This window comes from Panthera leo, chromosome C1, assembly GCF_018350215.1.
Source record: "Panthera leo isolate Ple1 chromosome C1, P.leo_Ple1_pat1.1, whole genome shotgun sequence".
In the NCBI taxonomy this organism is placed as follows: domain Eukaryota; kingdom Metazoa; phylum Chordata; class Mammalia; order Carnivora; family Felidae; genus Panthera; species Panthera leo.
In genome coordinates, this window is record NC_056686.1 from 130,653,310 (window position 1) to 130,677,888 (window position 24,579).

Here is a 24,579-nt window from a genome sequence, read left to right on the forward strand (position 1 = left end):
ATACATTATGACAGCTAAAAGTCAGTCATGTCTATCAGAGGAACAAAAAGCCCTCCATACCTTGTGAATAAATCTTTTGTGCCTTTAAAGATATCTGTATAAAAATGCTATCCTTTTTATACAACTTAAATAAATTGTACTTGTTTCAATCAAAATTTGAAAACAAATAAACCAAAGAGTGAATGGGGTCCATGTGTTTTGCATAAACCAAAGAAACCGGAGTACCAGAGTAACTGGTCAGCATTTCTACTCTCCACCTTTGAGTTGGGGTAGATAAGTTTTCTTCTATAACTTGGAAAGTCCTTTAAGAATACATTTTGAATAGGGCAAGTGATGGGTTAGCCATATTGTGTATTGAAAATATTTCCCAAGTACTCTACATGGCAATGGCTGTTTTGCCGTTCCTTTTGACCTAGCAAAGAGAATGCATTCACATAATTGAAATTCTGTCATCAATTTGTGTGCTTATATATTATTGTTCAGTGTTCTGTGTGGTAGGGGGTTGGGTTAATCTTCCACAAAATGCACATGACTGGGAAGAACTTCCTAAGGCATGCGTAGCCAATGCCCTGTTGTGCTCTCTGCTGGCTGTTGACCTCAGGACTGAGGGAGAACAAAAGGTCTTATCCCATAGCAGGTGTGGTCTTTCCGCTTCTGATTATATTTTTTGCTATGTTCTACCACCTAAATATAACTATTGTTTACAGGGTGTATATGTTTAGTATATCACATAGAGTACACTAAATTTTGGCAAATGTAGTCGTATGTATCCATGCACATTATTAATTTTATATGTTTTTAAAAGTTTTTCCTCAAAATTCTCATCTATCATGTGGCAATCTAAGGCTAATTTCAAAGCAGGTGATGCTGGACTTGTGAGGGCTGGATATTTTCAGCAGTCTGAATCAATCTAAATGGGCACAAAGAAGAGAGTTGACCATTCAGTCATTCTTCCATCAATTTAAATGGAAAAATAAAATGACATTGTTTTACAGCTTCCAGATCATACAGTGAAAAAGTGCAGAGATTCTCTTTGTTGATTAAGTAGAACCAAAAAAGTTCATACAAAATAGATTGCTCATATTCACACTACAAAGGAATATGTTGTTTTTAATTTTAACAAATTCAAAGGTGAATCATATCAGCAGCATTGTTGTAAATTGTATTGTAGTGCAGTTCTTTTTCATAAAAATACCATACAAATGGTCAATCAACAGTCATCAGCAAAAAACAAAACCCAGAAAACTCAGAAAACAATTAACCAGGAAAAAGATAAAGAAAGAGGTAATGCTGATGCCAAAACAAGTAAAATACTATTGGAACATACAAAAGTCATCCTTATATTTTATACATTTATACAGCATATAAAAGGTATAGCTGATTATGCCACTGTCTCTCTTATCCCAATTTCTATTTTCTTTGGAAGCAGTTCTTTCCTTTCATCAACACTTCCTAAGGAGTTTCGACAGTTTTGCCCATCCATATATAATTTTGCATACACTGGATTGGAGTAATTTGTTGGCTGAAGGAGAGAAAAAAGAGATAAATACAACTTTATTATCAGTTTTGAACACATTAGTTATTTTCTAGGATATTTGTCTTTTAATGTTAACAACATTTATAGGAAATACATTTAATTTGCTAAATAGTAATTATATAAATGTAATTTAAATTCTGTTGACAGGCTTTAGTTGACTTCTGCATGGTGTCAGATTAAAACATAATTGTACGTTTTTCAGGTAACTTGGGAATCTAAGTGGAGCTTTGACATGATAGTAAAAGCCCAAGGATATCTTTGTGATAACAATATTCACTGAGACTTATTTAAAAGTGTAAAACATTAGACCAAATCATCTCATTTCCAGTCAATGTGTTTGTCCCCTTATTGCCATAGCAGCAGCAGGAAATATGTGTTTACAGAAAGTCATCTAATTGCTTGAGGCTTATAATTTTCCACTATGAAGTCAAAAATAGGAAACAAAGAAAATAACAGTAAAGTATATTGGTGGAATAGACTTTAAAATAAAGACAATATTTTTGCTTCAGACAACCTATATGTATTTATCACAGGAAGTATTTTGGATTCTTTCAAGGAATTGTGAAGTCCACAGTCTTCTTAATTTTCATAGATAGAGCGCTGTGAAGTGGAATTGAGACATGCAGAAGTGATCTCTTTCAGTTGAAAAACATGCAATGTTCATGATTTTATGAGTTGAAACTTAACCCAAGAATTCATTGCCTAGTCTTTGTTTAGTTTTGTTTCGTCTTCCTAAAAGCAGAACACTAAATCTTAGTTACGAACAAGAAATATATAATCTTTGAGTCATGCGAATGAGACAAACATGATAAAGAATGAGAATGGACAACAGCTGATGGGAGAGAGGTTCAAGGGAGAACATATGTATCCCTAGGAATCTTGATACCCCTATTTTATCCCTCTTTCATCCACCATGCACCATGTAACTGTAGACTGAGTACCTTCCTCTAAAAACTTGTTACTCAATTAAAAAAAAAATGTTTAAGAAGGGTTTCATTAGACCATTTCTAATTTCTCAATATGACACCACATTTTGTAATATATTTTTATTTAATTGGATATCAAACTTGTATCCACTCAAGAAAACATCTTAATAGGAGGCAAATCAAATCAAACATGAATTTCAGTTTAAATTATTTAAATTTCTGACTAGAGATTTCTAAGAATAGCCAATACTCATTTTTATTGTTAAAGTGCTGTGACATTTTCAAAATCAGCAGAAGAGGTATTTCTACTTAATAGCTTGTCTAAAATGATAACATGTCTTATATATGATCTTGCATAGGCAAGACATAAAACATAAGTCCTGATTTTAATGCTGTTTTGAAACCTCTTGTTAATTAAAACTCAATTAAAGACAGCCCTTATCTAAGTCTAGCCATCATCTTTCATTGTGAGGGGTTCTGTGATGGAATGGATATGGAATAATGAACTTTCTTCTCTCACCCCAGCAGTAAGTGGTCCTTTCAAATCAGAGTTTAGGTAGATGGGCGGCGCTGTGTGTGGAAGCTTGAAAGCGCTGGACCCTCCCCCTATGTACCTGGCCTGTATGTAAACAGAGAATTTTAGTTTCTGATCTAATATCATGGAATGATTTTCATTAACATAAACTCATATTAAGTCATAAAAATAGTATAAAAAAATCATTAGCCCTGGGGCATGAACAGTGCATGCAGAGTAACTTTAATAGATTAAGAAAAAAAAATATTGGATCTGTGCTTCACAAGTAGACATTTCTATTATGTGCAGCTTACTGATAGACATGCCATGCATCTAGAGACCTCCATTCATTTCTATTTATTTAACTTCATCCTTCCCAAATAAATTGTATCTTTGCTAACAGCTCTGTGAAGAAAACCACAAGCATCCCTCACTTAAAGTTTTGTCTCTTTGAAGAGTTTTGACAGTAGCCCATTCTTAAGACTTAAATCTCTGACTGCTTCTATTTGAAGATTCATCACCACTGTATATTTAAAAAAATTAAAAAATTAAAAATTTGGTATTTAAAAAAAATCTGTTTTGGAAATCCGACTTTCCAGATGGATTACTATTTATACTAGTTCACTGAGTCTTCATGCAAAAATACTGACTTTAGAGTTTTCTGGGTCTAAGGGCAGAATTAGCCAATCTGGTACACTCATATTCAGGATAGAGTATTCATTAGTGGCCCAAAATGGGGAAAAGTACTGGATGAAAAGTTGAAGAGCATACAAATATTAATGAATATACATACTCTAAAGTACGTTAAAGGTGAATTGAAAAAAAATTAACTATCAACTCTTAACATTGAATAATCACAAAGTTTGGAGAAGGGCAAGGGTCTCAGAGAAAGATTTTAAGTATAAAATTAGGTCAATATTGCCTCTTTATTTTCCTCTATAAAGATCTCATTTTTATAAAAATATTGAAAATAAGTAAGATTTGAGATGAATTAGTAAATACTAATTTCACTTTTTTTTGTAATTTTCAAACTATTCTCTAATTGCCTCCATAGGCAAATCTTTTTATTAACTTTATTTACTATTTCAGTTATTTTGATTAGAAGGTATGATTGAAATATAAATTTTATCCATTTTGAAAATAATGAAAATGACTGTTCTATAAAATCGTCTTTATGTGTTACACAATTTTTATGGGATCACGTCATGACTCTACCAAACCACTGTGACACAGCAAATACTCTATGAAAAACATTTGATGATTAAGGTTGCTTTGGTGTGGCCTTCTGCTTTCCAAAAGTGTTTATACCTAATAGGACTAGCTGTGTTTATTGCAGTTACTTCTTAGGCAACAACTCATATTTACATTTCAAAAATCAGAAGCTAACTAGACTCAGCCATTTAAGTCGCATTAAGGTAATTTTGGTCAATCAGTCAGCAAATTGGTAAATAAATATTTAGTGTAAATAAATATTTACTGAGTGTTATGTACAAAGTACATTAAAAGTATATTTGAGGGGCACTGAAGCATAGTTTTTATCTTCCTAGAGTAAATGTGGAAAAATTTTTAAATGGAGTACTGAAAAGCTATTTTCTTTATCCAAAATTTACCTAATTCTATCACCAGAAATAAAAATTATGGGGAAAATGAGAACTCTCCTTCTTATGAAAACTACATAAAGTAGGTCCTTATCAGTTAATATTATACTTAAACTGTACTTTTTTCCTAAGAAAAATTCAAAGAATATGAGAATTCTATTATTTAAGATGTCTTTCTTCTTCATAGAAAAAGTATCAAATTCTAATGTGCATAAAGTATATAGACTTTTAATTTTAAGTAGAAAACACTGACACTTAGGTTTCCAGGATTTATTTCACGATTTAAAATGTAGGAGTTAGTTAATGAATTAATAATTAATGTAAATTTATTTCTAATTAGGAAAAAAATCACTACAATAGCCTCTGATAGTGTAAAAATTTATACATGCAATAATAATTGATTCCTTTTCAGAGAAACAAATGTTTGACCATCATTTTCAGGGTTAGAGAGTGTGGCCATAGATTCAGAACTAGCTTGAATGAATGGGACGGTAATTCAACATCTTTGGGAACAGCTCTTGCTATGAGTGCAAAACCATTTGGACATAGATTGTTCAATTTGATTATTTACAATATAAAGGTACCTTTTGGACAAAGCACTTGTAAAATATCAGAAAATAAATAAGTATCCAATAAATGAATGAATAAGCTAAGGAAAATCATTCTATAATAAGCAAAATGATGCTCTTAATTCATAATAAAATATTCTATAATTATCATGCAAAATATGAAGATAATACAGCATAGTGAATCTTAGCAAGTTTACTTTATCTGGAGAATTGCATCATTTATCTATTTCTCTTAAAAAGTGCTAATCTGAGCATACAATAACAGAAACTTTACCCAAAAAAGGCAGATTTTTAGACTATGTGTATCACAACATTACCCAAATTAATAGGAGGGCTATTCTAGTGCATAGAAAAAATATTTTTGAAAAGTAATTTGATTACAAGCAAATTCAAGGACACAGCTTAGTTGAATCAATGAAGCACTACTGGAAATAAAATACTTATTGTGACAATGAAGTACTGCACTCTTCTTATTATTAAAAAATAAATCAGACAGTATTTTTCTACTACGCTGTATATACAGATGTGCTAGCATCTCAACATATTTGAATAAGACATTATTTTAAGTAAATTATACTTATATAAATGAAATGAATGAATAAATACATATTTTCCAAAACATGTTATCTTAACTTCATGCTTCAGGTGAATGCAGTCCTTAATTTTATTTTTTCTTTAAAAGAGACTATAACATTCAATGCATCCTAAAGTTCTTTACTATAACTTCAGATAAAAGAAATGCTGATAAAATTAAGGACTGTATTACAGATAAGCAACTCAAGAATGTTAATGCTTACTGTCCACCGTCTTAAAACATATTACCTTTGTTGCATCTACCATAAACCCAGGATCTAAAAGACCTCCATCGTTGTGATCATGATCCACCTCATACATGTTATAAGATGGATTGCCAATTTCTACATTGATTCCTCCATTGATAATAGGCTGTCTTCTAATAGTTTTTGTCCTAGAATATGTGAACATTAATGTAAGTTGTCTCAGTATTACGATCATGATACATAAAACTATCATATTTGTAGGTTTACTGTCTTATTTTAATATAAATCACAGAAAGTTAATAAATAAAGTGCAGTTAAATGATATTTTCAAGTCATGGAAGGACAAAAAAATGTCTAAATGTGATTAAGTTTTTTCCCAAAAGTAGACTTAACAATAAAAAATGCACTTGGAACATATTCCTCCTAAATAGCTAATACATTAGTTGAAATTGAATATTCACTAGTTAATAATTAAAAAAAATTTAATGTTTACTTATTTTTGAGAGAGAGAGAGACAGAACACGAGTGGGGGAGGGGCAGAGAGCGAGAGAGACACAGAATCAGAAGCAGACTCCAGGCTCTGAGCTGTCAGCACAGAACCCAGTGCAGGGCTCAAACTCAGGAGTTGTGAGATCAAGACCTGAGCTGAAGTTGGATGTTCAACCAACTGAGCCATCCAGGGGCCCTCTTAATAATTTTTTAAATTAAATTTTACCCTATATTTCTGAAAACCATGACTAACAAATAGTGATAAAGAATCTTTGAAATAGATTGTTTTCAATACCCAGGTCATCCTTGGTTCTGGATAATAACTCTATAGACAACCTACTGCTTCCAGATCTTTATAATTGCCTATTCAAATAATGGAAAAATTATACTTCCAGGAATATATAAAATAAATACAGAATTTGTGAATTTAATGCACAATTTGTGATATACAACACATATTCAGTATCATTGTATTGACATTACTAATCCTACACATTAAGATAATAGGATACACTTCAGAGACTCTTGATGTTTCATGGAAAAACTACCACAAATGTAAAATTCTACTGAAATTTTAATTAATATGTCCCCTTGTTAGTTTTGTTAGAATATATAAATGGAGCCATTCCATCAACATAACAAGGGAGAAGAGCTGTCTGAATTTTACTCACGATAAAATGGTTTGAAAACAAGATTTTGCAGTTGGAATAACTAATGTTTTTAAGAATTAAAAGGAAAACATTCCTACATTTCTGTAACTGTGTGTGTAATTTATTTACTGACTGTCTAAATGATTGAATCTTACCTTCTTTTTCTTTTACAAAGCACTAAACCAATTACTAAGGTTGTTATCAAAGTCACCAGGAGGACAAGAGGCACAATGATGGCAATGCTTCCTATTAAAAAAAAAAAAATGAATAGGAGAACACATAAATAAAGTGAATTAAAGATTTATATAACTGAACACCTTATTACACTAAATCATTTGACCACTGATGTAATGAAAGTAAAGCTCAGGCCAAACATCTATATTCCTAGTTCATAACTATGTTAGTGAAAAATCACTCTTGTATTAAATACTGATTTGCTGGAAATGTTTCTTTAGATATCTTTCATTTATGTGTTGCTGTTAAATACCTTGAGGTTTAGAAATACTGTTATCTTTGTCAGGCAGAGTCTGATTCTCACTATACACATTTACTCGCAATGATAGAAGTAAATACATGCTGGTAACTTCTTGTAAATCAGTGGTGACTGAACACAAATTTATACAATTCCACTGGCCATAATCCCACCTTTACTGTTGTTCCTTTAGCTATAAATACTCTCTCTCAATGAGTACATGTGCCTAGTGTATCTAGGCATCTGATGGCAGCCTAGTCAAATGGAAGGTCATCAGCATTGGATTCAGATGGACATAGGCTTAAATATCAGTTTCACAACATAGATTGAGACCTTGGATAGGTTATTTAAAACTTGAGGCTCATGCTCCTCATCAATAAAACAGACAAGAAGACCTACTACACAGGCCTGTTAGCTTGATTCAACAAAATGCGGGGCGGGGTGGGGGGGGAGAGGAAGAGCAAAAGGGATTGTTTTCTTAGGTTCTAGCCCCAGAATAGTTTCAGCAAAGTAGATCTGAGAAGTTGGTTTTGTTATAAATGTCCATTTTCACCTTTTTTTCCCCATGTATTTTAAAAAATGATCTTAGGTTCTATCACCTATCTTCAAAATGGAATAAAATATCTATGGAATAGATCTTCAAGAGTGGTCAGAGCAACTGGGTCTTAGTTTTTATGCATCTGAACATAGGGGAGAAACAAAATTGAGAACCTCTGCCCTCCTTTTCTAGCTTGGCAACAATAGCAACCTTTTTCTCCCACCCCCCTCCCACCAAGAGAGGGAGGAGACAATACCCCTTTGCTGATAACATGATCCATAGGAAGACACACCTATAGTTATGTAACTTATGCAGGAAGAAACTTGAATGTGAGGTTTGCTTAATAACAGGAGTATGAAGTTGCTCTATCAAGCACCTAATGTTAACTTTTCCAACAAATATCTTGAGACAAAGGCTTTGTCTATTTAGAATAGCATCTGGTTGATTCAGTAGAGTCATGTGGAAACTAAAACAAATGAAACCCCAAACTAATTGAAATTTAATGCGGGGATCTCGAATGGCTCAAGAATGAAACATTAGGAATTATTAAATATATTAATCTCCCTCTGCACATACATGGGCATGTAAAATACTGTGGCAGAAATGAATGGAATGTTTAGCACAATAAGCAGCTGCTTAGGGACAATAAAACAGTAAGATCAGTTTTGATAACTCTAGACAGAAGATATCTATGTGAAAAATAGTCCATCCTGGAGATCGCTTACCAAGATACCAGAAAGTCTTTATTAAGGAAATCTCATGTGTAACATAATCCAATTTGGAACTTTAAACATCATTTGTTTAAAATAACCAAATAACTACATCTTCCATGCAAGAAAAAAAATATGACTTGCCTTATGTAGTCTGTTCCTAAAGTGTAAAATTCATTTTATTATTTCATATTCTTACCAAACTATACTACTTAGTGAGTTTGGTATTATATTACCATCTTGGTTTTGGGAAAGTGAACTTTATATGAATGTGTAATTTATTAGTAATTAATGAAAGTAGAGAATCTGGCACCTTGGATAGTAATTAACATTTATTCACAAGTTTTAAATACCAGTGAACAGCTTGGTCTCTTCATAAACTCTGACTTCAACTGACTGATCATGACTTTATAAATATCCTTACTTCATTATCCTTCTTTTTTGTTTTTTGCTAAAATATCTGGTAAATTGGTAGATGTTAAATACTTACCAATCCTGGTTTTAAGGTACATAAAGTTACTTCCCCTCACTGCAATTGCATATTATTATAAAATGTATTTGTTGTATATAGTTTAATTCCCATATAAGGTAGATATGCTGTTATATATACATGCTCAAAAACTTACCAACCTTTTTCTTTTTCTTTCTCCCATCACAGATGGCAGTTCCAGTTGCTTACATTGCAGCACTCTGTTTAAGAGTCTAGACTTCTAAAGTTTATACAACCAATTAAGGTAACTGCAATAATGCTTAGTGTAGCCAATAACTAATTCAGGGTGGCAGTTGGGCAAGTTTTAAAAATTTGGTTTCATAAAATTTTATATTGAAGGGAATCATTGTCAACAACATATACTTTTAGAATTATAAGACAGATATTTATCAAAGTAATTTTTTTTCCAAAGTAGAATATATAGAAGTAAATATATTGTAACATATATCAATCAAGGTCTTTTGCAGATGATTTTTTTAGCAGTAAGTTATTGGTGGATTGTTCTAAACTGATTTTTTTTTAAAAAGCACATTCTGTACTTATGAAAGATGGAGATGATATCTCAACATCTCAATAACCTTCTCACATAGAACAAACCTTCCTTTGCAACACTGTTCTGAAGCCTCTTTAGGTAACACCTCCCCATTAGAAAGGACTATATTATCAAATTGTTCTATTGAAGAGACCTTCTCCTGGGGAGAGTAAGGATAGCACAGCAGTTGAGAGAATAGACTCCGGAGCCAGGCTATCTTTGTCTAAACCTCAGATTAGCAACATATCCTTTGGCAAATTAGTTATCTTTGTCTCAGTTCACACATCCATAAAATGAGTGTCATCATTAATATTACGTCATAGTAATGTAAATAGGATTGACCATCATACAGGAAGTATGACACACATGTTTATTAAATAATTAAAAATATGTGTTGCCACTCTGCTTGAGTTGGGGAAGGTGGTGAGTTCACTTTGGGACATGTTGAGTTTGAGATTCCCATGGAATACAGATGATACAGACATTGCCATGGATATAGACATGGATATTGCAATTGTGCAGTGGGATCTATGTCTCGAACTCAGGAGACAAACCAGGATTGAGAACAGAAATGTAGGGGTAGTCAACATAGAGTTGGTAAGTGAGGTTGAGGAATTATGAATCACCGTGGAGGGTGTGTATAGTGGGAAGTGGAGAATGAGTTATCCAGAAGAAATAGAGAAAGAGTATCTCACAAAGAAGACAGAATTGCTTCAAGAGAGGTAAGAAGGGAGCCAGAATAATTCAGTGTCCTGGAAGTCAGAGGAAAAGGACCTTTTGTTTATTGGTAGAAAGGTCTAAATATTAAACATATCATTACAGTTGACCTCTTTTGACTTGTTGCTATATATTCTGCTTTTAAATGGATGTTTACACATATCCATAAATGTGAAAGTGGATATGTTTTTGTGAGTAGGATATTTTCTCTTTGGCACTGGGATAAACTAATATTAACAGTCATAAAGAAAATATCTTCCCTTTGTATCACTGTCCCTCTTGTCCCCTTGATGCCAGCACACTGGTCTTTCAATCCCTTGGACATCTTTAACTCTTTCCTGTTCCAGGGTTTTTGTACCTCCTGCCCTTGTGTTTGAAATAGCCTCTTAGCCTCTTCTCTTTTTAATCCTTCAAATCTCAGTTTACATACCATCACCTCAGAGAAATCACTCCTGACCTCAGTTCTCCTCTGCCATTCTCTATTTTTGCTTCACTTTTGCTTCCTTCACAGGACCAACAAAAACTTACAATTATCTTATAAATCTGCATGCTCACTTGTTTGCTTCCTTGTTTTATTGCTGTTTACCTTTCTAGAACCTCAGTTTCACAGAAGAGGCAGTCTGTCTCACTCACTGACTTGTGGCTGGGATCTAATTCAGTACTTGACACTTAGTTGAGGCTTGATAAATATGCCTTGGGAGAATTAGGACAAAGCCATTATTTTGTTGCATTTTTCAGTTATCTCTCTAAATTTACAAAGTTTTGGGTCCTTGGTATAGCATAATTTTTTTTTTTCTATTTTGAAACAGGATGGTATAAAAGAGATAAGGGCGAGATAGGAAAAAAGGAAACACAGACCCCTAACAGATATCACTTCTCTGTTGTCACTGTATTAAAATACAGCGTCTGAATATTACTGCCTCATAAATGCTGAGTATATTTTTATCCTCCTTAATTTTAGCAAATATGAACAGCATAATTCAAACATTGAGCATTCACTCCCTTAAAACCTTAGGTAAAATTGAAATAGAAGTATACAAGGAATATTTTATCATGTTTAATTTTAAACTCTTCAAAACAACTTCAGAAGAGTCAGACTAGCTTTTTTAAGTGGAACCTCAGCAGAATATTCTAGGATAATAGATCTGTTTAATTCCACAGGCTGATTTTTAGAATCTTTAAACAGCAACAGCCAGAAAACATCAGTATGACTACTCCAAGATGATTAAGAAATCTGTGCATCAATTGGAAAGGTGAATCTCCTTGCCAGTTGACAGTCATCAGGCCAACAGAAGCCGTGTATTCTTTATTATTCCAAGGTCTGATAGTTAAGGAATGCTTCACTCTTAGTGGAAATACAGATCTGAAAACACACTGCTAAAGTATCTATCTTTTCCTATTGGGTGGATGACTTCTCTCCAAGTTTGGGGAACATTTGACAACCATTCAAAACCACAGGGCTTTAACAGAGAATAAAAATAATCCTCTTACCTCAGGTGGGATCAGTTTACTTTTTTTCCTTCTTCCAGAGTTATTGAGGCAAGTTTCGCTAAGCATAAATGTCTGATGATAAGTACCTTTTAATAGTGTCATTATGTGGTCAACTTTGCTCAAATTTAGGAAAATTTGACATTTACAGAGCTAATAGCCCTTTCAATGTGCATTGATACTTCTATTAAATTTAACGACTTTAAATCAGTGATGGAAGGAAGAACGTTAGAATCTTTGGAAAAAGGGCTACAAATACTTGCAACTTCTTCTTTTTGATAGTCCCTTCTCAGAACTGTTGCATGCAATGAAAGGCATCAGCCTTATAAGGGAGCTTTATGGCCATGCAAATAATTGGAGATAGCACCCTCCAATAAAAACATCTGGCATTCCCTCCTCCAATCCACCTTCCAAACACCAAGCTTTCCCTTGTGGATGGAACTTATGCCAAATTAAAAAAATTCAATTGACATACTACTCTGTTTCCTTCTTTCTTTTCAGAGTTTATCAATAAAGTTGTTTTTTACTCTGTTAAGGCTATGTATCTCATTTATCTAACTGAGAAATCACCATAAACAAAAGGTTAAAATAACTTGTCTTCAAAATTCTCAACTTATAAATTCAGTGTGTTCTATAGGTTAGTAGCTCGAAATGTACTTTTTGCTAAAAAACAATGCTATTAATGATTGCTGAGTTTTGTAACTGGTTTACAAAATCATATATAAATTAGTATGGATCCAGAACTATTATTTGTAATATGGGTATAAGCCCTACATCCTGGGAAGAGAGAAAAGGAAGTATTTCTTTCCCTCTCCTTTTTCAATATCAAATTAGGCAAGGCATATTCATGTCCTCTACTAACTTTTATGAACGAGTTTCTCAAATTCCAGTACTCTATTCCTACAGTAATGTCCCCATAGATTTCTTAATGCCCTGACCTTCCCTTTCTCTTCCCTTCTCCTTCTTTCTCTTCCTTTCCCTTTCCCTCCTTTCCTTTCCCTAAGGAGAACACACAAATTCCAGGGTAAACCCCTAATAATACTATATGACCAATGATTACTCATCTCTGCAAATTCAAATATTCATGTCTAGGCTATTTATTCTAGACCTATTTGACATTTTTCAAAGATGCTCATGTCTATTTGACCAAATTAATTTCTAAATGGTGGAAATTTGGACAGTTTTGCTTAGAGAATTTCAAGCAGTGATAGAGAAACTATCTGGGGGCAGTTGGAACAAACAAGTAGATCAGCAAACACTAGGATCCTACATCTAGGATATAAAAATTGCATACTTTTGCCTCTGGTAGTTCCTTGCCTTTTTTACAAACTCCATAGTATGTTTTTTGTTTTCAAGAAAGTTTTTTCAGGGGTACCTGGGTGGCTCAGTCAGTTAAGTGTCTGACTTGGGCCTGGGTCACGATCTCATGGTTTGTGGATTCAAGCCCCGCGTCGGGCTCTGTGCTGACAGCTCAGAGCATGGAGGATGCTTTGGATTCTGTGTCTCCCTCTCTCTCTGCCCCTCCCCTCCTCATGCTTTGTCTCTCTCTATCTCTGAAGAATAAATAAATGTTGAAAAAAATTTTAAAAAAAATGAAGTTTTTTTTTCACCAGCAGTGACGGACTAGAGACAAAAATGCTGAAGTAAGCATTTGTCAATCAGGGATATAATTTTTCTTCTTCAAGAATATATTTACCCACTTGATAGATATTACATATTTCAAAAGTGCTTCACTCATAAAATTAGTGACAATATGTGTAAATTGGGAAACTTTCATTTTGAAAATTTTCATAAAATTGTTTAAAGTTGTTAAAAATACATGTGTAGACACACAAATGATGATGTAGATGGACTTTCATATCAGTGACCTTCCCTAAGACTATAACTGCACAAAAAAAGGATTTGAAAAATGTTAAACTACATTTTAATACACTTCAAAACCAATACTTTAAAGATAAGCAATAAATCAACCCATGATCCTTATTAAGATTTTCTTGTTAATATACTTTTCTTTAAGACTCACCAGTCACGTATGCTCTCCAAAAACATACTGAAATGCATTTCAAGAAAATATACTTTGCTCTAATTAAAACATGGAATTGCTTTTTTTTCCTGGAGCATTCTCATATCCACTGTGATATTTGAAGCCTTAGTACACTGACGTTTCCCATTTCCCAAGAAAAACTTATGCTAGGTTTGCAGATGTGCATTCTGAAACCTGCCAAAGTTTGAACTCTTTCTACCTGAAAGAACATGTAAATGCTGGATCTTGTCACCATGTGAGCTCAGTGCTCTATCCTTCCCAAAACACCTGGATTGCAATATATCTCCTGAAAAATTCCTTGAAGGAGAAATTCCAAGACTCAAGTCCCCCAGTAATGGCATAAGAGAATGATTTCTGTACCATGTAGAACATTCATCATGTTAAGCTGAGGAACTTACTTGTGTTAATATTATCAGACTTGCTGCTCTTTGGGGCTGGTCTCTCACATTGTGTGCCTGACCAGTTGGTGGAGCATCTAGAAAAATAAAAAAAATAAAAAAAATAAAAAAAGAAGAAGAAGAAAAATTGGTTCATAACAAAACTCACAAGTCTGCTAATGTACTAACTTCCAACAAAATGAACTAGAGGAGCCAGCCATCACAGATTCGTAAATACTAGGTCGAGATTTCTGCTAATGTCCTGTGTATTGCCAATATGCTGAGGGTAACTTCAACTGTACTTCACTTGTTGAAATACTTTAAAAATTTTAGGTTTATAGCCATTTTTCTTTATGTCAAATCATCAATTTAGCATATTTTATAGAAAAACTGAAATCTTAAGAATTGGGAATTCATTTAAAAAGTACCGAAAATTATAAGTAACCACCATAAAAACTGAGTTTGCCCTTCAAGCAAATCCATCTTTATTAAGTTTCTGGGATTTTTTTTTTTTTTCTGGCTTGCTCTATGTCCAAAGTGTAACTAAACACAAAACAGCAAATGGTCATCTGTCTCAGTTCAAGCTACATAATTTTTACTTTTCTAATCACGGATAGGGAAATAACAGTGTTTTCCCACTTAAAATCAGACTCCTATTAGTATGGAAACAAGAGAATGTGCCCAGGATTTTCATGGGAGAAGTTGTCTTCCCATTTCCCCTTAGAGGTACCATGACTCTGTGATAAGAGTACAGCAGAGGATGAAAATAATAGATCTGATTAAAATCCTTTACTTAAACATAAATCACAGCCATATAATTAGCTGGTTGCATCAAAATAAATGCTGGAATGGATTTAGCTATGTTTAAATAATGCCTATTGGCTAACACAAGATGCCTCTGTGCATCTGTCAGAGGAAATCCACAGAGAAACCATTTAATTGGCTTCAGTTCTTACCTAAAATGACTGTCAAATACTACCATATTAAGAATAGTTGCACACAATAAAAGAACAGCTTCCAGAACCATTCCAAGTAGATCTTTCTGGGCATGGTGGCCAGACTAAATAACTGCAATTTCAAGGTTTCTGCCAATTCTGTCATAGCCAATTCAGATAGCTGAAGCTGTTTTTGGAACTAGGCTTCAATGATGCCATGTGAATTATCTGGGATATTTATGAAGAAAGTATTGGCTCTCCTAAAACATGGGAAAAATCTCATAAAATCATTACTAAAAAATTCAAATTGTGAAAAAAATTTGTTTCATTAAAACATCAATGCCAGCATAATTGACGATAATGTTACAACTCAAGAATATAGTTATTTGATTAATAATGATATTGTAAAAGTATGAGTATGGAGTATGGTTTAAATGAAAAATAATATATTAGTATTAGGTCATCATTCATGCATCATCTTACCTTTTTGTTTACATTCTTTATAAAAAGCTTACATACATATTTCCTGTACACATTTACTATATACCATAATGCAATAAATCATTAAAATAGATAAATAAGGTTTAGGGCCAGGTCAATGACTGTCTACATTCCTGAATTGAGGTAATGGAATGAGCGCCTTTTCACGTAATTATAATAAAGTGAACAATGAATAAACCTGTTGATTTTTAAAAATCATTTATTTTCCTCTTCAGTTGTGGTTTTGCAGATGAATGACCTAGAAAATTGTTCCAATTCTTTACAGTTTTTAATTCTTGACACAACCCACAGATAATTTGGAATAAGGTGTTTAGAATGAATTTGTAAACACATCAGAATGAATTCTCATCACTGCAAAAAAAATTTTTTTTTAATGTAACTTTACGTTTGTCAAATCTTCCTGAAGATGCTTCATACTCCAATGGGGCGGGGGGGGGGGGGTGGGGTGGGGAGAAAACCAATACCAATTGCTTAATAATTTCATTATATAGCTGATGTATAAAAGGTTATTTTTGCCCAATTACATTGAATTACAAATTAAAATATAAAAATTTGCTCTTTACATTACCTCTTTTGGTAACTAAGCTGAACCAAAAGAAAACAAACCTAAATCAGGGCTGATGTTAAATAAGAGGAATGACCTGAGATATATTTTGTTATGTTACGATATATATCTTTGTTATGATAAGAACCTCTGGGCTCATCATTACACTGAGATGCTTGGAAGTTAAAAAAAAAAAAAAAAAAAAGGAATTGCTCAGGAATGGAAGGATTAAATACTAATTGACCAGACTGTGTTCTGATATGAACATCATGTATTTCAAGTACTTTAGGAAGTTATGAAAAATATCCCTTTAGAACTCCAAAGGAGTAAAGAGAGATTTTTAAACAAGATAAATATAGTGTGATTCTTAATTCTAAACTGAAATCATTTAGGTAGGACAGGTGGTGTTTGTTAACAGTATTGATTAATTACCTATTTTATCCATAGCTTGGAATCCAGTAATTATTATGGATAAAAGAAATCACCTGCTCATGGTAATAAAGCTTTTCTGTTTTAAACTATGGAAGCACGATTAAATTCCTAATCTTCAGGGAATATTTTACTTATTACATACTGGAAATAACTCTCAGAGACTGTGCTGGAGAAATAATTAATTTTAACTGTTATACATCTTAATCAGATGATGGTCACCTTGCAATTTTCCCTATACTCCTTATAAAACAATGTTTTATGGCCAAAGATAAAATATGTTCTACTGTTCTACATTTGTTCCCATTTCAAAAAATAATCTCTTTTGAGATATTACATAGAAATCATTACTCTTGTTGCCTACATTACACAATGACTACTTAAGGCATTTGCTGCTCCACGAGTTCTTCTTCCAGTGGTTGATTTAAGACCAAGTATTTTTACCATCTTTACAGAAATTCATAAATCTTCATACTGTGAGCAGACTACAATAATCAAAGCCATTAATGGCAGAGCATTTAGGAATCGGAATGTCTGAGGATCATCAAAATTTCCTGTCCAATTCCTCACTGAATCATTTGCATTATCATGCTGACTATAATATCTTTGGCATCTTTTTTTCATTTTTCCTCAAGCAAAATCCACAGTCCATGTCCTGGTCATCTTTAATCTATACTGTTGCAATCCACTGCTCCCTGCTAATCATTCTCAGACAATTGTATTCAAGTTAGTCCTTCATGGCCCTCCCTATATAATATATATCTATATCTATATCTATCTAGATAGATATCTATATATCGGTAGATATCGATATCTATCTAGATAGATATATAGATATAGATGTAGATAGATGTAGATTATAATCTATAGATTATATGTAGATATCTATATCTATATCTATATCTATATCTATATCTATATCTATATCTATATATTTCTTACCAGCACAAACGCCTGTATATTGTATATCATTCCTTTACACTTATTCTATAATTGTTTCCTACTATCCTTAACCTTAGGACAATAAAAATTAGCTTCCTTTTCTTGTGTTTGTCTCCATGGTGGTCTGAATTATTTAACTATTTAAACACTTTGGTGAATTAAAAAAAATTAATGCTTATTTATTTTTGAGACAGAGACAGATCATGAGTGGGGGAGGCGTAGAGAGAGAGAGGGAGACACAGAATCCAAAGCAGCCTTCAGGCTCTAAGCTGTTAGCACAGAGCCTGACACAGGGCTCGAACTCACAAGCCGTAAGATCATGACATGAGCTGAAGATGGATGCTTAACTGAGCCATCCAGGCGCCCTAACACTTTGGCAAATTTTAACTAGTATTGTTGGGACATGGATATAGAGAAGAAGGTAGAGAGAGATTTATTTAAACTATCATTTATCCTTCTTTCTTCACAACATCATATAAAGATATTACTCCTGGAAGTTTTTAATCTTTTTATTTTTTTGCATTGTGATAAGTGTACTCTTCGATCCCAATCCCCTATTTCCTCTATCCCCTTACCTACCTCCCCTGTGGTAATCATCAGTTTGTTCTCTATAGTTAAGGGCCTGTTTCTTGGTTTGTCTCTTTCTCTCCTTTTTTCCTTTGCTCATCTGTTTTTTTCTTAAATTTCCCATATGAATGAGATGATACTGTATTTGTCTTTCTCTGATCCTCTTCTCTTAGCATTATACTCTGTATTTCTATTTTGTTGCAAATGGCAAGATTCTTTGTTATGGCTCCTAACAATTTCTTGAAGTCAATAGCTGCCTGGTAAAGCGTTATAGATTTCACTTTGTTTTTGACTTCTTCCCTTCTCTCTAAGGCTATTGACATTAAAAAGAAAGATAATTAACTGCTGCATTCTTTTCTTAATCTTATTCTTCCACTTTCATTATACCTATATGTATACAATAGACTTAATTACAACATATTTTATATTTCATTTATTTTATATATGTATATATATGTGTGTGTGTGTATATATATTTACACACACACACACACACATATATATATTTATACACACACACACAGTGGAGTATTACTCAGCAATCAAAAAGAATGAAATCTTGCCATTTGCAACTACATGGATGGAACTAGAGAGTATTATGCTAAGGGAAACTAGAGAAAGAAAAATATCATATGACTTCACTCATATGAGGACTTTAAGACAGAACAGATGAACACAAGGGAAGGGAAGCAAAAATAATATAAAAACAGGGAGGGGGACAAAACATAAGAGACTCTTAAATATGGAGAACAAACAGAGTTACTGGAGGGGTTGTGGAAGGGGGATGGGCTGAATGAAAGGGGCATTAAGGAATCTACTCCTGAAATCATTGTTGCACTATATGGATGTAATTTGGATTAAATTAAAAAAATAAATTTAAGAAAAAAATAATTCTTTGAAATTGTTGTATAGTTACAATATACTCTTTCAATTATAATATTCTGAGGCACAATGAAATAACTTTGTGTAAAAGGAATAGTATAGCAGATATTCAAATGAAGAAGAGTGAACATTTTTGGAATATCATAATAAGTTTGGCATATATAAGGGTATAAAAATAATCTTTAAAAAGGAACAGTTTTTACATTTAAGCATAGATATAAGACATATAATTAAACTGTCCAAAATAGTGCTGGCTCTGAAGAAGTAGAGTGACCGAGAATTGAGAACATCAGATAAAAAATACTGAAGGTGTATTAAAATCTGAGATATTGCCTTTTCCTGTGTAACAATGATCAACTTACATGGTCTACGAATGTCATTTTGCAGAAATGTCTTGAGTCACCTGCTTTGGGAGAACTTCAAAATAAAATAAAGAGATTAATAACTACTCCCTCTTTTCATCAAACTTAAAGGTCATGGGACTCTTCGGACCAAAGTAAAATTCAAAGGTGAACCTTAAAGCAATTTGGAATTGTATTTCTCCATATATATCGTATATATATATGAGGCTGCCCTTATTAACCATGATGATTGAGACACTCAGAAGAAAAAAAAATCTCACAGGGGAAACAATGACACAAAGGGATTAAGGAAGCCTTACAAAACTTGTGCCATGCATGTTTTGAATGCATATTTTGGTGCTCCAAAAACCTCAATAAAAATAAAAAATATTATTACATTTTGTTAACCAGACTTATTTTGTAGTATTGCCATATATATTATGTAAAGAAATTACAAAAAAAATTAATGTTTGTTTATTTTTGACAGAGAGAGACACAGCATGAGTGGGGAAGGGGCAGAGAGAGAGGGAGACATAGAATCTGAAACAGGCTCCGTCCGAGCTGTCAGCACAGAGCCTGATGCAGGGTTTGAACTCACCGACAGTGAGATCATGACCTGAGCTGAAGTCAGATGCTCAACTGACTAAGCCACCCAGGCACCCCTAGGTAAAGAAATTTTTAAAAATTAAGCCATTCGCCAAATATTTTTTTACAAGTAATTTTGCAAATTTTACTCATGGTGTTGGCAACAGGACATTTGCATGGTGTTCCTAACTTTGAAAATCTCTATGTAGCTCCCAGTACCTTGTGTACTCCTCTCCTCACAGATAGTAATACTGAAAAATGTTATATATTTAGATGTTTAGTTATGTATTCACTTGTTAATTTTCCTGTAAAACACCTTTTAATCTGTTATTGTTTCACAACCTTCTGAGCTAAAGTTCTTTTCATATATACCTAATGATTCTTTTTTGTAACATGCCTCAAAAATTCCCTGCCCTAACTTTGAGGTGAAATTTTGCCTAAAAAGTCCAATTAGCATTTGCTGAACTTTGTGCCAGATCTTAGGATAAGTATATTCGTATCAAAAATACTCTTATTCACTTCTATAATAGCCTAGTTCAAATTATGCACTGTGTGAAATGAGGAAGTACATGCTCAAATAATTTGCCAGAAAAGCATAGCTAATAACTGGTAGAAATAAAATGTGGTGTTATGATTTCATCATTGTTCTCTATGACAATGCCATGATCCTTCTAAGTCAATGCAGGAATAGGAAGAAATGTTTTTCTTTACTCCCTCATGCCCAGGAGAGTACCAGCTCCTTAATAAGAAAGTCAAACTATTATCTGCACAAAAGGAAATTGTGCATTATTTTACTAGTAGAATTGTAGGAATTACCACACTGGTTCACACTTGTGGTCAGTAATGTTTAACATTCTGTCTCTAGCAGTGACAATGAGGCACATGTTATTAAAGAGTATTTATATCCTTCTTGATATCAACTTCACAATTTTATGTTGGTTCCAAAATATTGTAGATGTGCCGAATATATCTTTAAATATCCATAATTTATAAATTCATCTATATTAATACTGAATACAATTTTAACTTCCTAAGCTATTCACTATATTTCACTTATGTGGTATTTTTTACATACAGCTTTGTACTACAATTTCCATTTATGTAGTCCTATTAATTTAACTGTTACTTCCTACATGGCAACATCTAGGTCTCACCCTGTTTTGTTTTCTTCAGAAGGCTTAAGAAACATAGCTTAAATTTATGTTATTTTTATAAGTATACTTGATTCAACTCTAGAATAATGTATAGTTTTAAAATATTCCATTAAATCATTGTGTTACCTAGTACTGATAAAATTAGTAAGACAAAACTAATTTTATTTCAATACTAAGAGAATTTGGTCAGAAAGAATTTTTTTTTTAAGTTAATTTTATTTGTTTTGAGAGAGATAGAAAAAGAGCATAAGAGGGGTAAGGGCAGAGAAAGAAGGAGAGAAAGAATCCCTACCAGGCTCTGCCCGGTCAGCACAGAGCCCATTGCGGGGCTCTGTCTCAAGAAATGTGAGATCAAGAAGTGACCTAAGAGGAAATCAAGAGTTGGACACTTAAGTGAGCCACTCAGGTGCACCAGGAAGGAGTTCTTGTTTTCTGAGAAATATTAATATAAAAAAAAAAATAAATAAAATGAGATATTCAATATACTCTGACCAACAATTATTTTAGGAAAAGTTTTAAAAATGAAAAAGAAATTGAAGAAATGGGCATGAAAAAAAACCCAGAATGGATTAAAGTGATTTATTTTAAGAAGTAAGGAGGGTTATAAAAGAAAAGATCAAATCTAGTTTGCCAAGAAATTATCCAGAAAGGGAAGTCGTTTAAGATTGGGTGGTTTAAGTTAGAAATGTTTAAACATAAAATTATGTGCAGGCCACTTGAGCAAAAATGGCCACCAAAGTGTGAAATGATGACAGAATAAACATTAAAAAAAATCTTTGGTAATGGAAATTTTTTTATCATCTAGATAGTTTCCAGAAAATTTTATATAAAGCAAATCTAAAAAGTATGAGGTGTTTTTAAGAGTGTGTGGACAATTTCCACTTCACTGAATACACTGAATACACCAAATGAAAGGGAAAAAAGATTAATCATAAAATTAGTACTAAGTAATATGATGGATGTAACTGAAGTCATAAAAACATAAGAAACAGTGATTATAATGCTACAGCCAAAGGTAGGAGACAAAACAGGATACACACTGTAATGTAGAAAGCTCTCTCTATACATTGCCAAGACAAAAGTCTAGTCCCACAACCATCTTAAAAACATACTAAACTGTGTGTATGTAGGGGGGGTGGAATTCTCTATGCTTACTGCCATGTGCACAAAGTAACTAGTTTGCCACCTGAATATTTTATGATCTAGCGCAAAATAAGGGTAAACAATAAAGAATTTTTCTATTAAAAAAAAAACAACTCATGAAGGCCCTTCCCAATTCTTAGAGATTCTGTGGTACGGGGTGGTGAAATCTGAAACAAATTATTATGAGGATGTCTGATATATCCAAATGCACTTATTAAGTATTGTTAAAGGTACGTTAATCCCATGCAAATTTGGGGCAATGGTAGGGAGATCAGCAAGTGTTATCACAAGGTTTTGAATGTGTGAATGTCTGTAAGACCAATATAACTTTAATTCTCTAAAAAATATATTTAATTTCTATTGTGGTGCTCATGTGCTGGGATATTGATGCTAACCATAGTAATTTATAGCCTACATCATTGAAAAGTGGTTCTGATATAAAAATTGCCTTCTCCTTTTTGGTACTTCAGCATTCCCTTTGTTCTACTTACAAGATTACTACCTATCCACCAAAAGGTAACACCAAAGCTTTCTATCAAACACTTCTACTTGATTAAGGAACCTTTTATTAGTATTGATGTCAACTTCCCAATTACCACATTTCAGCCTTCCTCAAAATCTAGGACCTGAACTTTCAAAAGATATTTTTACATTTAATTGTTTTAGAAACACAACAAGTAATTTAGATAAAGCATATGAGAATGATTTGCTAAAGTCAAACTTCAGTATAAATTAACAAATTTATGTATCCTGTGTAAATGTTAATTAGTCATACAACAGTCACCAGATTTGTCAACATTTATAGAAGCATGTTGCAGACAAATACTTTGGAGGCCTTATGACGAAAGATGCCTATTAACACGTTTCTTTCCTAATCCAAGTGTTAGATTACATTTCTGACAAGGTGAGAAGGTTTATGCAGGCAATGGGCTAAAAATTGATTCAGGAAGTTAAGACAAAAAGTCTTTAATCAATCTAAAATCCTATAAAATATTATAGTAATATTTTACATTATGGAGAAAACTGCAATCTGGGGGTAGTTAAAATATTTTTATGCATTTGATATACAGTCATGAATATGGTAGATTATAATTTCAAATTCTCTCTATATACATTCATAAATATCTAAATGTGTATTTTCCTATGACAATGCTAGACTGATTGACAACTATTATTCATCTTTGTATGCTCTCATTTGTTGAACAGTGTCTGGCACATGGTCAATGTGTATGTCTGGTCAATCAATATGTTTGCCATTTGACAAAATGAATGAATGAATGAATTCATGAAGGATGGAGGACACATGGTTGAACACGTATGATTGACTACACATGTGTAGAGACGTGTCATATACATGTGCCATAATCTATTCTATGAAGAATATATAGCACCATTCATAATAACATGCTTTCAGCTTGTTACTGATCAGTCATTTCCCACTATGTGAAACACTTTATATATAAGAACCACAGTAAAAGGCAAATATTTTCTTCCTTCCTTTTTTTTTTTTTTTTTGTTTCCTTTCTCCTTCCCTTCCCCTTTTCATTTATTAATTCTTCCCTTTATAAAATCAGATGATCACATTCTAGCCACTTGGGCATGTAAAATTTTTACTTCTTCAATGATACAAATTGTGTGATACTTCAGTTCTTGTCCCAGGATGCAGCCAACAAAGAAATGCTTTTCTTTCCATGACACAAATTCTAGAAGGGCTTGCCTGATGAATACTTTGCCATGGAAAATATACATATGAATAGATACACATTATATATATACATGTATACATATACATGTATACATATGTATACATGTATATGTATACATATGTATACATATATATTTATATACATGACATATATATCCATATATATGCATAATATAATACACAGGCACACACACATGTATGTGTATATATATATACACATATACACAATATATGCAATTAAATGTAATTTAATTCAATCAATTAATTTACACTATTGTTTGAAATTAAAGTGCTGGTATGGTGTGACACAAACAGCAGGTGTGAATTTTGGAATCAAACAGAACTCTATTGTAATCTATTCTCCCCTCCTCACAAAGGATGTATCATCAGGCAATTCGCCCATTTCAGTTTTCAGTTCATA

At 32.9% G+C, this 24,579-nt stretch overlaps 1 protein-coding gene and 1 long non-coding RNA gene across 2 annotated transcripts in view; one reads left to right on the top strand and one right to left on the bottom strand.

Annotated features, from left to right (window-relative positions):
• Positions 1–1,381: 1,381 nt before the first annotated feature.
• The window catches only part of LRP1B (LDL receptor related protein 1B), a 1,882,572-nt gene continuing 1,859,374 nt past the window's right edge, over positions 1,382–24,579 (bottom strand). The window contains exons 88-92 of the mRNA XM_042948663.1: positions 14,452–14,528; positions 7,218–7,308; positions 5,967–6,111; positions 2,984–3,082; positions 1,382–1,522 (exon numbers count right to left, since the gene is read on the bottom strand). Of these exons, the coding sequence (XP_042804597.1) occupies positions 1,382–1,522; positions 2,984–3,082; positions 5,967–6,111; positions 7,218–7,308; positions 14,452–14,528 (553 nt within the window). The remainder of the gene's footprint in view (positions 1,523–2,983; positions 3,083–5,966; positions 6,112–7,217; positions 7,309–14,451; positions 14,529–24,579) is intronic.
• Positions 9,438–12,479, top strand: LOC122226009. Its single transcript, XR_006205459.1, has 2 exons — positions 9,438–9,516; positions 11,683–12,479. It is a non-coding gene; the product is annotated as an uncharacterized LOC122226009 (long non-coding RNA).